Here is a 13,891-nt window from a genome sequence, read left to right as displayed (position 1 = left end):
TGATGACGCCGCTGCACTCTAGCCTGGGTGACAGTGCGAGACCCTGTCTCAAAAAAAAAAAAAAAGCAAGTGGAGATGCAGAGGGATGGAGACCCTGAATGAGCTCCAGGGGAGGACAGGCATCTTAGGGAGGGGACATCCCCATGCAGGGAGAAGGTGAGTCAGTACCATGTGAATACCAAAAGACAAGGTGGCAGGAGTTAGACTATCACAACTGTAACAGTAAAAGCTTGCATCTATGCTGTGGCCGCTCAAAGCAAGGACTCACTACTTGCATGGCTTCTTGGGAAGCCTAGAACCTGGGGTGTACGACTCAGGGAAGCGTGAAAGGAGCACTTTAACACAGCCAATGGGGTTTCCGCACCAAGCGTTGGAGGGTGTTACCTGTGCACGTAATGGAGCTGGTGGATGGAGTCGATGGCCAGCACCATCTCCCCGATGTAGAATCTTGCCATATCTTCCGGAAGCTTGTCTTCAAATTTACTGAGTAGGGTCAGTAAGTCACCGCCCACGTAGTAATCCATGACTAAGTACTACAAATTGGAAAGAGGGGGAGAATACAAAACTGAGTCACCATTAGACCTGACCAAGGCCAAATGTCCACTGTGGAAGTTCTTTGATTCTTCAAGTCTGGATCGATGGCTTCTCAGTTGCTCTTCTATCATCCAGGACTGACCCTCTCGGAACACGAACCCCAATGAACTGCTGTAATTTCAAGTTACACATATGGCAGAGAACAGACGTCAATAAATAATACATTTAATCAATGAAAGAAACGATTGGAGGGTTCAAGGCTGGCAAAGGCACTATAAAAGCTAGTGACCCAGAGTAGAAGCAAGTTAATGGCCCATCAAATCCTATTGGGCGTACAAATAATTCTCCAGAAGGACATTGGACCAGGGAAGGGAGGTGAATTATCTAAAATCACACGTGATAATCGCAGCTATTACCGGAGAGATGATATCATGAAGAGCTGAAAATAAGTATTTAGAGGTTTACCCCCGCAGAAAAATCCGAAAAGCTGTTGTTTAAGTAGAAATTAGAGCAACAGGAGGAAAAACGTCTCCCACTAGCGGTGCTGAGCCCATCCTTCCCGCAGAGCCGGCCGGCAGGGCTCCGCCTGGGCACAGCCTCTGTGTGCGGCACACAGGACCCACACCATGAAGCCGGGGGCGGTGGAGGCCCTGATGGGGGCATCTCACCCCAGGACGGCCAAGACGTCAAAGCCAGAGTCCAAGTGGCAGCCAACACCTCCACTGCCAGGGGCCGCGAAGCCTCAGAGACCACTGAAGAATCGGGCAGTCTCAGCCTCGTAGCAATCGCCTTCCTCAGTGCTAACTTCCTTGTAAGACGTGAACGCCCTGGTCTGAACAGCTAACTGCTAACTGCGCACACGGAGGAAATACCTTGCTAACTCAGGCAGGGAAATAATCCCGCCGTACTCATGGAGAACCTAACGATAGCGACAGCTGCCAGTCACTGCGTGACCACAGCATTTGGGCCCGTGCCCCCTGTCAATCCCCACCCCCAGCACCCTCGGGAGTCCATTTCACACAAGGAGGCCTGACGACATGGCCAGAGTCGGCAGCGAGCAAGTGACAGAGTGAGGACCAGACCCAAGCAGGCAGACTCCAGCGCCCGCCACCTGCAATCCAACGCTGTTTCCTAAGAAAGGCAGTCCCCGAGTCGGTGGGCTTGTCTCAGGAAGGGAGGGGGCCCTGGCTGAATCTAAGGAAACGAGAGAAGCCTTCATTTTAGGTCCCTGTTCTCAAACAGAACCTTCACCAGCAACGGTCTCATCCTGCTTCCAAGACTCTTCTCAACTGGCCCCTCCTGAAGTCTCCCTGCCTGGCTCAGGCACTGTCCTGTCCCTTCCAATCCACTGACCCTCAGGGCAACAGTCCCGAGCTAACAGTTCTCTCCCTCCCACCTCTTTCCCAACTCCTGCCACACAGAACACTCTCAGTGCATATTTACTCACTCACTCTCAACAATGTACCTGCTGGCACCCCTCTGGGTGACAGGGACATTGGTGTGAACAAGGTCCCTGCTCAGAGACCTCACAGTGTGTGCAGGGAGAGACCATGGCATGCACCAAGACCAGAGAGCAGTAAGTGTCGGCACGGCCACATGTCGCCTAACACAGTGGTGACACCCAGAGAATGCCGAGCCGCGGCCTGAAGGGCAGCTGGGGGTCGTGTCCAGACAGAGGGTGCGTGCAGAGAGGCCAGAGGAAGGTGGCATGCCAGAGGGATAGAAAAGGATGACTGGCTAGAGCCCTGGCCACGGGGGGGGACTGTGGCTCCACTCTAGGGGCAGTGGGGTAATGCAACCCAGCTACGCTCAACCCGTCACCGCCTTCCCTGAGGGGGCAGGGCGGACGCAGCCCAGGTGGTGAGGGGCCGTGCACGGAAGGGCAGTGGGGAGCGAGGTCGGTGGAGGGCCCTGGAGACACTCTGGAGGGACAGGCAGCATCAGCTGCTGATGGAGGTGGCACAGTGAGGGGAGAGGAGGTGAAGGAATGATCAAGACCTTAGTCCCCTGAACAAAGTCACAGAAATGGTTTCTAGCTGAGCCCCAACTGCTTCCATGTCTACCTAGAAATCTAAAAACAAAACAAAAAGCATACTATAGCAGTAAACACCAGCTGCCCTCTGCTGAAACAAATACACAGTTTCAAAATTCTAAAAGAGTGTGACACACCGTTTTACCTAATCCTGGCCTTTCCAATCCTAGGGATTTCTTTGATGTGTGAAAGAGATTATTTTAAGATGAATAAAGGAAATCCTACATTATTCCATTTCTTGTGAGCCAATGGAGCACCTGACCAAGGAGCTTCAGTGTAAACATGTAAGTGACTGTTACAGAAAGAGAAAAGAGCCTTCGGTCCCTGCTCTGAAACTGTGGTGACAACAGCAATTACACCCTCTTGTTGCTGTTGCTGCTGCTGTGGACACAGTCCCAGCCGGAGGGAGTGAAGCCCAGACCTGCCCCTCTGAAGTCTGCACAGGCCCGTCCACCCAGAGCTCCACGAGGTGGGTACTTTTAGGTTTTAGTAAACCTGGAACATCATTCTAGGAATAAAAAGTGCTGAACAAAGCAGTCTTGAGGGTCACTCAGTGCTTGAGACCAAAGGTCCGGTTTCCCCTTGACTTCTAAGTTAGTTGTCCCACAAGCGTTTCACAAGGCGACCGTGTCAACTCTACACACACGTGTGGATCCCAGCCCTGATTAGGCAGCACTGAAGTTAGCCCTGCTCAAGTCAGAAGACAGAGGACAGACACATGGAAACCAAGTCACCTTAAAAACTGTGTTGGATGCCTCCCGGGGCAGCTCCTCCACTGTGGGGGCTGCGGACCAGCCTGAGGCATTCGCTGGTGTAGAGCTGCAACTGTGTAAATCCCCACGGCAGTTTCTTGTTCTTATACATAATTCAAGATCGATGTTTCAAACCCCAGTTTACTTAATTGTTATAAACCCAGTGAACAAAGTCATCAGGTTATCTAGTGATTAGAGAAAAATGAAATACATGCCTTCCTAAATCTATTTAAGAAAACATCCTAGTTGACAATTACTACAATAAAACAAACCCCTCCATTTTATCTAGTCCAGTATTCATTTTTATAATGTCAGTGGCAAATCGTCTTACTCAATTTTTAGTGGCAGCACAAAGGAATCCAAACTTAAGTGCAATATCACCGGATCGAGAGTCTTTGGGCTCTGGCAGCACAAACGTACCAGGTAATTCTCGTCTTGGAAGGCGTAGTGCAGCGCGGTGATCCACTGGCAGTCGCCGTTCACCAGCACGTCACGCTCCTCTCGGAAGCAAGCCGTCTGCAAAGCAGAAGGGGCATCAGCCTGAGCCACCAGGCAAATGTCCCAGAGAGCACATTCCTGATGTTGGGGTCCCTGTTTCTACAGGCTCCAGAGACAGTGACCCCTCCTTCCAGGCTGCACAGAGCCAGTCCCTTACCTCACTGGGAACCAAACGCACCCCTAGGCTCTGCAGCACTGAAGCGGAGCTGTCTCTCCTCCTTTCCACTCCCGAGCCCCACGCAAGCACCTGAGGCTGCCGAGAATGTTCTTGCACCACTGTCCCCTCCCCAACACCCCACTTCTACAGCCAGCCTCAGACGTGCCCCATCCTCACGCCTGACGGGCTCCTCCGTCCAGCATCACCTGCCTTCCTGACCAGATCAACCTCCCCATGGTGCCTGGGTCTGTGCCACCCTCACCCGCCACCGAGCAGCCGCATGGTGGGCAGGGCAGGACACACACTCATGCGCTGAGCGCGTCAGTTCCTCTCAGGAAACACGACTTACTCACAGTACACTGATGAATATGACCACAACAGGATTCTATGGAGACCTACGGCCGGGAGCATATGCATAAAAGGCTACTTTTTAGGCTGCTGTGGTTTTTTAAAAAAAGAGCTCTAGGCCGGGCGCGGTGGCTCAAGCCTGTAATCCTAGCACTCTGGGAGGCCAAGGCGGGAGGATTGTTTGAGCTCAGGAGTTTGAGACCAGCCTGAGCAAGAGTAAGACCCCGTCTCTACTAAAAAATAGAAAGAAATTAGCTGGACGACTAAAAATATATATAGAAAAAATTAGCCAGGCATGGTGGTGCATGCCTGTAGTCCCAGCCACTCGGGAGGCTGAGGCAGGAGGATCGCTTGAGCCCAGGAGTTTGAGGTTGCTGTGAGCTAGGCTGACACCACGGCACTCTAGCCCGGGCAACAGAGCGAGACTTTGTCTCAAAAAAACCCAAAAAAACCTGTAACACACAGGTTGCACCTTCTATTTAAAAGTAACCAGGTCTTCCATATAATTATAGTAAAATTTCCTCTTTATTGAGCACATAACAAGATTTAAACTTTCTTGTATCTGAAACTTATAAAGCTAAAAAAAAAAAAAAAGTATGGCCACGGTGGCTGCTTGGCAAGGCACAGAAGCCCAAGTTCAACCCCCTCTCGCACAAGAGTCTCATGATGACCTCAGTAATTTGTTTGTTCCAGAAGATTTTCTTTCCTAAACTTTTAGGTTTTCCTTTCAAAACAAAATGGCTGAGGTAGATGTATGCCAACTCTAGTCATTACAACATGACGGGGGGTGGTGGTGGACACTCAGCCCCTAAGGTCCAGACGCGCAGAGATAAGCAGCTCTGGAACCACTGGAGCCCCTGTGCCAAGGGCTACCCCAACCACAGGGCCTGCTGAAGCGACAGCTGAAGGAAAACCTCAGCACCGGTGCGCCCGACCTCCTGTATTCCAGGCTGTCGGCCAGGAGGAAACAGTGGTGAGCTGAGTCCCAGGCGAGGTGGGACTGCAGGCTTCGAGGCCGGGGCAGCCCGCACCCTGCAGCATCTGTACGTGGCTCCCGAGAGGAGACCATGCGTCTGCACGCTTGGCAACGACCTACCCACATTTCACATAAAACAAACTCTTAAACTGGGGACTGCCTGCACAGAGACTGCTGACAGGACAGACGTGTTATTCAGCAGTTTAGTTTTATTTTATTTCAAGAGCAGAGAAACTTTCAGTATTTTTTGACCAAAAAAGATCAAATAAAGACCTGGCCTGGTCTAAAAGTTATGAACTTACACTGCTTAGCAACTTTTCTACTGCCTAACCTCTTATTTAATTCACACTTTTAAGGAAAATTTTTTACAAGTCAATGTAAAATTTAAAGTTTAAAATAAGTCTACTAAGAATAAAAAGATAAATTATTTACAACTAGCATTATAATCGATGCATATGTTTTTATATCTCATACATGTGTATATCCCACTATGTATAGTCTAGGATAATCATCGTGACTAGCAGACATTCTTGGACTTTTCTGAGTATGCCATTTATATTGGATCTGTGTAACCAGATTCAAAATAAATCAGCACTATTCACTCCTAAAATTTACTTATCCACAACAACAGCTGGGTAAATACCAAACACGTTATATCTCCCCAAACTTGCGTGTACAGTAGCTACTTTTTTTCCCATAAAAAAATTGCTTCCCTGATGTTCCCAAGTTTGCCACAGTTCCAGCGCACGGGGGTGGGGGGTGGGGGGGGTGCGGGGCTGCAGCTGCAGGGCCTTGGGCAGGGGGTGGTGGTCTGGGGACGGGCTGGAGGAAGCATGAAGTAAGACGACGACGGAGTGAGGATGGAAGGGAAGAGAATCACAGCAAAAAGGGCAGGAAGGAGGGGAGACTGTGTGTGTAACCTGGGGGCTGTGAAACCCAGTCCAACATTTGAGCCCACGTGACTGCAAAACGGTGATAACTCTGTCAACTAACATGCATTTATTGAGCAATAAACGAGCATAAGACCTTGTGCTGGGTGCCACAATTTGGAAGAGGAAATGGGTATGGATTAGGAAAAGGACAAGGCCATAAATGACTTAGACATCGCTGATTTCATTTGAATCTAGATACACAGATCCAAGGTAAGGGGCATATTCAAAAAAGTGCAAGAATGTCTGCTAGTCACAATGATTACCCTAGATTATCCTGAGGCACCGGAAGGATGCCAAGTGAGAATGCCCACCAAGTTAACAAAAACCCAGGTGGGCCGGGTGCTATGGCTCATACCAGCACTCTGGGAGGCCGAGGTGGGAGGATTGCTTGAGGCCAGGAGTTCAAGACCAACCTGAGCAAGAGCAAGACCTCGTCTCTACAAAAAATACAAAAATTAGCTGTGTGTTGTGGGGCATGCCTGTAGCCCCAGCTACTCGGGAGGCTGAGGCAGGAAGATTGCTTGAGCCTAGGAGTTTGAGGTCGTTGCAGTGAGCTAGGATGCTGCGACTGCACTCAAGCCAGGGTGACAGAGTGAGACCCTGTCGCAAAACAAAACAAACAAGCAAAACCTGGATGGAGCTTAGGAGAGATCTGACCTAAATAAATGGTTATATTACCTGCCCAATGTGGCAGCTGTAAGAATTCCAGGATGAAAGATCAAAGTGTCACCTAAAATTACTAGGACGGTGTGGGTGATAGGATAAGAGAGGCTAGAAGCCAAAGAAAGACTTTCCAAAAGGAAGAGGTGGAGGCGTTAGACTCTAGAGGGGAGCGCCTGGCTACAAGGCCGAGCAGACCTAGAGCTCAGCCGCAGTGGTCCCGAAGACCTTGCTCAGAGACACAGGGGGCACAGCGAGCCACTGCCACAGGCGCTGAGAGCCTTCTGGCAGAGGCATGAGTCAGCTGAGAGGAATCAAACAGATATGAAAGGACAGAGCAGCAGGAAACTGGCCAGGAAGGGTACCTGGCTGAGGCAGAACAGAAGGAAGACAGCGCAGGTGAGGGTGGAAGGGCTAGATGGCCAGAGGAGGAGCCTGGCCAGCCCTGTCGGGTTAGGAGGAAGACCAGGGGCTGAGTAGGGGGCTGCAGAGATGGGCTCAGGGGTATGAAACAGCCACTGAGAGGACTGAAACTGAACCAAGGGAAAGTGCATCAGAGACTACCAAGCACAGTAATCCACTTGTATTTACAATCTCGACTCTCCCTCTAAGTGGGACTATGAAAACATTTCTGTTTGTAAGCAGGCTCCAAACTCGTAATTCCTTTTGCAGATGGAGCAGAACTTCGATAAATGCCTAAAACTTCCATGGGGGTTTTAATAAGCCTTTACAGCAAACCCCACTCCGGCCAAGGTACTTGGGGGTGTCCCTGCCAGCACAGCGCCTGGGAAATGGGTGAGCACCACTGAGGACAGCAGCAGAGCCCAGGAGACGCCAGGACTCACTGACAAAGACCAGCCCACTCCGCAAGAAAGGCAGCAAGTGACCGCGGTTCTTACCCAGCTGGGCTTCACTGTCACTTCTCACTCACACCAAACTCCATATTTATTTATTTTTTAATATTCCATACGCACCTCTGCTCTTTTAAGCATCTCCCACTTGTTGAGGATTTTCATTGCGTAAATTCGCTCAGTGTTCTTCATTTTGACAACAGCAACCTGGAATACAAATGTGAGTTCAACAGAAATTTAGTTAATGGAACAGAAGGCGAGCACATTTTAATATAACTACAGTGAAATCTTAATTGCCTGGGAACCCTGGGAAATACGCTGTGAAGGAAAGTGAAGTTTTCCACACAAATAAAAATTTGCCCTTTTATGTGTTGAAACTTGATTTTTACCTTCCCTGCAACTTGAATGATACCATCACTCACTCAAAAACTCCAGCACTGAGTGACGGGCACATGGGGGCCAACTGTCCTCCACTTTGGGTTATGGCTGGAGATTTTCATTGAAAAAGAGAAAGAGAAAGAAAAGGAAAAAGAAAAACAATTCTAATGTTCGATGGCAGAGTAGGGTGACTATAATAACAACAATGTACTGTGTATTTCAAAATAGCTCAAAGTGAGGACCTGAAATGTTTTCAACACACAGAAATGACACATGCTGGGGGTGAGGGACACCCTAAACACCCTGACTTAATCGTTACACATTCAATGAACGTAACAAAGTATCACATGCAGCCCATAAATATGTATAAATATTATGTATCAATAAATATTTTTTTAAAAGCTCACCTTTTAAAACTCATTACTGGCCCCATGTTTTCCTCCCTGCTTTCCAGGACCCCACGGGTGCTCTCCCCACCTCCCCTCCTGCAGCTGGCGCTCATTTCTATCTTGGAGCCCACCATTCTTGCACTGAGAATCTTTTCTTCATGGGTACTGTGTGAGCTCTGGAGTGTAACCTGGGCAAATTCACTTGTTTGTGCCTCAGTTACCACAGCTACACAAGAGGGTAAGAGCAGGACTGGCCTCCTGAGACAGCTGTGAGCCCCAACTAAGTCATGTGATGTCAGCACCCAGCATTCTGGCCAACAGCCATGTGCTTCAAGGCACAACTCAAGTGCTACCTCTTTCAGGAAGTCCTCTTGGATTTTTCAGGCTCTGCCAAATCTTGAAGGAGCTCTTCCATCACTACCAACACCTGTCATGGCGTCTGTACCACTATTTGGCACATTCTAGTCCAGGTAAATCGATCATTCATTGGCCCAAGTTCCCACTACAGCACTGTATGCCACTCAGTGGCAGTGACGGTGACTTCTGTACCTTTTGGCTGCCAAGGGCATGCAGCAATATTGAACAAAGAGTTCTTCAATAGCATTATTCACTTCCCCGTCTTTCTAAATATCATATCCCACACAGTAACACTGCCAAGTGCTCACGGGAGCTAGCACGCACGGAGCACCTTCCAGGTGGCAGAAACCGTGCTAAGCAATTTATCTGTACTCTCGTTTCATCCTCACAACAACCCTAGGTGGGGGAGGGTTTTAAACTCTGTATTTTATAGACGTGGTGTTTGAGGCTTGGGACACTCTCAGGCACAGGCTTTTAAAGACTACATCATAATGACAGACACAATTAGTCTTCCCTTGGTAACAATGGAGGTGCCACAATGAACATGCCCCGCCGTGACCCCACAGCCTGCTGAGGGTCAGGGCACCTGCCCTACATCCCAGGGCTCCCAGTCGGCTCTCCCCCGCTGGCCACCTCCCTCATGGCCGCCCTCAGGGCTCCCTGTGGTGGGGGCTTCCCAAGTCACACCTGAGCTACTGCGTATTAACCATGGTCTTAGAAACCAATTACCAAGTCTGATACAATTTTGAATAAACTAGAAACAAACAGTGCCTAAATATAGGCTTAGTAAACTCTCCTATGTGTGAAATAGGGGTATGTACTTTATTACTGCAGTGGGAGCATCTGCTTCTTCCTGGGAATTAGCTATCATCTAGATGAAGTGAGATATCAGCATTTTTAAAAGCTCCATGGTATTTGCTACAGACATGGTCTACCTTAGAAGGAACAGTAGAGCTAATAACTTTTTAAGAAGAACATTGAAATTCTAAAGATGACAACCTCATGAACAATCCAGATCTGAGAATGAGATGAACAACACTGAGTTCTTACTGGGAAGCTTAATTCTTCACTTACTCTTAACCAAAAGGCCAAGATGAGATAAGGGAAGCTTAATTCTTTAAACCAGGCATACTAGGGCACAGACTATTTCTGGAAACCATACAAAATGGCTCAGATAAAATACATGGAAAGATGTAACTGTCCACAGAACACAAAGATTTGATCTATCAAATCAATAATAAGTAAAAGTAAAATTTAATGTTTTTTAAAAAAAAATCGCGTATATTGAATAAACTTTTCCTATTGCAATATAATCTATAGAATAAAGAATTTGTAGAAAATCTTGTTTGGTTTATCAGAAACTTCTTCCTGGCAAAAAACTCAAGTTTTAATTGTTTCAAAAAGATGACAACCCCAAAAATATCTCCAAAATTAGACATTTCAGCAAAGGAACAAAAGCCAAACTAATTTTACAAAACATTACAAAATGATCCTAGAACACGATGGTGAAGTGTAGTACCTGATGCCAGCCAGATCCTGTACTGAGGGAAAAAGAAAAAGCAAAACTATGTCATAACAAACATCACTGGGCCAACTACAAACTCTGGTGTAACGACAACTCAATCAGTTTACAAAGAAAACACGCAACTGTGGCTATGTGAAAGATGACCCTACTGGAAAACAGGCACTGAAGGACAGGCATACATCACTTTATTGTGTTTTGCAGATGCTGTGTTTTTTACAAATTGGAGGTTTGTGGCAACCCTGCGTCAAGCAAGTCTATAGGCACCATTTTCCCAACAGCACGTTCTCACTGCTGCCTCTGTGTCTCATTCTGGTAATTCTCACATTTCAAACTTTTCCTGATTATTATGTCTGTTATGCTGATCCTTGATCAGTGATCTCTGATACTGTAATTGTTCTGGGGTGCCACAAACCATGTCCATATAAGATGACAAACTTAATCGGTAAGTGTTGTGTGTTGACTGCTCCACCAACCAGCAGTTCCCCAATCCTCTCTCTCCTTGGGCCTCCCTATTTCCTAACACACAACAATACTGAAATTAGGCCAATTAATAACCCCACAATGGCCTCTAACTGTTCAAGTGAAAGGAAATGAAAGGAAGAGTCACATGTCTCTCACTTTAAATCAAAAACTAGAAAGGATTAAGCTTAGTGAAGAAGGCATGTCGAAAGCCGAGACAGGATGAAAGCTGGGCCTCTTGCACCAGAGTTAACCAAGTGGTGAATGCAAAGGAAAAGTTCTTGGCCAAGCATGGCGGACAGTGGCTCACACCTGTAATCCCAGCACTTTGGGAGCTGAAGTGGGGGGTTCCTTTGAGCCCAGGAGTCCAAGGCTGCAGTGAGCTATGATTACACCATTGTACTTCAGCCTGGGCAATAGAGAAGGACCCTATCTCCTTAAAAAAAAAAAAAATTCTACTCCATTGAACATACAAATGATAAGAAAATGAAACAGCCTCACTGCTGATATGGAGAGAGTTTGAGTGGTTTGGATAGAAGATCAAACCAGCCACAACATTCCCTTAAGCCAAAGCCTCAGCTAGAGCAAGGCCCTAACTCTCTTCAATTCTATGAAGGCTGGGAGAGGTGAGGAAGCTGCAGAAGAAAAGTTGGAAGCCAGCAGAGGTTGGCTCATGAGGTTTAAGGAAAAAAGCCATCTCTATAACACAAAAGTACAAGATGAAGGAGCAAGGGCTGATATAGAAGCTGCAGATAGTTACCATGAAGATCCAGCTAAGATCAATGATAAAGGTGGATACACTAAACAACATATTTTCAATGTAGATGAAACATCCTTATGTTGGAAGATACCATCTAGGACTTCAAAGCTAGTGCAATGCCCGGCTTCAAAGGGCAAGCTGACTCTCGTAAGGGATTAATGCAGCTGGTGACTTTATGTCGAAGCCACTCCTCACTTACCATTCTGAAAACCCCAGGGCCCTTTAAAATTATGCTAAATCTACTCTGCCTGTGCTCTAGAAATGGAACAACAAAGCCGGGATGACAGCACATCTGTTTACAGCATGGTTTGCTGAATATTTTAGGCCCACTGTTAAGACCTGCTGCTCAGAAAAAGATTCCTTTCAAAATATGACTGCTCACTGAAAATGCAGCTGGTCACCCCAGAGTTCTGATGGAGACGTGCAAGGAGATGAATGTTGTTTTCATGCCTCTAACACAACGTCCATTCTGCAGCCCATGGATCAAGGAATAATTTTGACTTTCAAGTCTTATTATTTAAGTAATACATTTCATAAGGCCACAGCTGCCATAGTGACTCCTCTGATAGATCTGGGCAAAACACATTGAAAACCTTCTGGAAAGGATTCACCATTCTAGATGCCATTACGAACATCTATGATTCACATAAGGAGGTCAAAATATCAACATTAACAGGAATTTGGAAGAAGTGGATTCCAACCCTCACAGATGACTTTGAGGGGTTCAAGACTTCAGTGGAGGAAGTCACTGCAGATGTGGTGGAAACAGCAAGAGAGCTAGAATCAGAAGTGGAGCCTGAAGATGGGAATGAAGTGCTGCAATCTCATGACATAACTTGAACAAATCAGGAGTTGCTTCCTACGGAAAACGAAAGAAAGTGATTTCTTGAGATGGAACCTACTCCTGGTGAAAATGTTGTGAACATTACTGAAATGACAACAAAGAATTTAGAATATTACATAAACTTAGTTGATAAAGCAGCAACAGGGTTTGAGAGGATTGACTGCAATATTTAAAGAAGTTCAACTGTCTGCAAACCACCATCAAACAGCACCGCATGCTACAAAGTAATGTTTCGTGAAAAGAAGAGTTAATCAATACAGCAAACTTCATTTTTTTCTTATTTTAAGAAACTGCCACAGCCACCCCAACCTTCAGCAAACACCACCTTGATCAGTCAACACCATCAACAGAGGCACAACCTTCCACCAGTAAAAAAGATTATAACTCCCTGAAGGCTCAGATGGTCATTAGCATTTTTTAACAATAAGGAATTTTTAATTAAGGTATGTACATTGTTTTTTAGACACATGCTATTGCACACTTAATAGACTACAGTATATACATAACTTTATATGCAATGGGAAACCAAAAAAATTGTGTGGGTTGCTTTGTTGCGATATTCGCTTTATTGGCATGGCCTGGAACTGGGCCTGCAGTATCTCCAAGGTGTGCCTGGGTAGGGCAAAGGGTCTCCCTTGACACAGGCAACTTACTCTCAGTGGTTTAGAAAAACGTACGCGTGTACGCGCGCACACACAGCAAAGCGGGGGCGAGACTGACAAAGAAGAGCACAGTCCCCAAGGACAGAGCACACGCAAAGATGTCCACAAAAGGAAATCCAAGTAGAGGGTCAGACTGGTGTTCTGTGGACAGTTCTATTCATGCAAGTGTTCTGATAATTTTAAATTGTTTCCAAGCAAAGTTTGTTTCATCGTCATCTTCTTTTTTTTTTTAAGCAATTAAGGAACAAGAGAGACAGCAGGGCAAAGGGTCTGGGTACACAGGATTTGGGTCAGGCGGGGGGATTCAAGCCCAGCCTACCACAGCCCACCCTGGGACCACAGCCCACTGCTCTGGGACTCAGTTTCTCATCTCTCCAGTGGAGCAGTGGCTGTGTGAGTGGTACAGTCAGCAGCTAGAAGGTTCAGCGTGCACTGACTCAGGTGAAGCGTGTCGTGTCCACCACACACGGCCCAGTGAGCTGCTGGCTGCTGCTATGCCCCAGGCACACCCCTGGCACTGCCTCGAATTAGCTAGGGAACCACCCTTCCAGAAGGGGTGCCAGCATCAAAGGAACTTCCTAGACTGGGCTGTCCCCAGGACACTGAGAAGAAGGTGTTTTCAAAGCCATTATGCTCTAAAAAAGGGCAATACCCCAAATATACTGAACCTTGTTTAAATAATAATCTAGAAATGTTTCTCTCACCTCTGTGTGGGGGCAGGGGTTGCAATTTTGAGGTGTAGTTTGCTATGCTCACAGCACTCCGTGTAGACCAGTG

At 47.1% G+C, this 13,891-nt stretch overlaps 1 protein-coding gene across 3 annotated transcripts in view; it reads right to left on the bottom strand.

The window, feature by feature from the left end:
* Positions 1–13,891, bottom strand: part of CDC42BPB (CDC42 binding protein kinase beta) — a 117,082-nt gene that overhangs the window by 57,156 nt on the left and 46,035 nt on the right. For all 3 annotated transcript variants that reach the window (XM_045560183.1, XM_045560172.1, XM_045560190.1), the window contains exons 3-5: positions 7,864–7,947; positions 3,739–3,834; positions 385–533 (exon numbers count right to left, since the gene is read on the bottom strand). In XM_045560183.1, coding sequence (XP_045416139.1) covers positions 385–533; positions 3,739–3,834; positions 7,864–7,947 — 329 coding nt within the window. The remainder of the gene's footprint in view (positions 1–384; positions 534–3,738; positions 3,835–7,863; positions 7,948–13,891) is intronic.

Source organism: Lemur catta, chromosome 1 (genome assembly GCF_020740605.2).
Source record: "Lemur catta isolate mLemCat1 chromosome 1, mLemCat1.pri, whole genome shotgun sequence".
In the NCBI taxonomy this organism is placed as follows: domain Eukaryota; kingdom Metazoa; phylum Chordata; class Mammalia; order Primates; family Lemuridae; genus Lemur; species Lemur catta.
The sequence above is the reverse complement of the archived record's forward strand: the minus strand, read 5'-3'. Positions and strand labels throughout refer to the sequence as shown.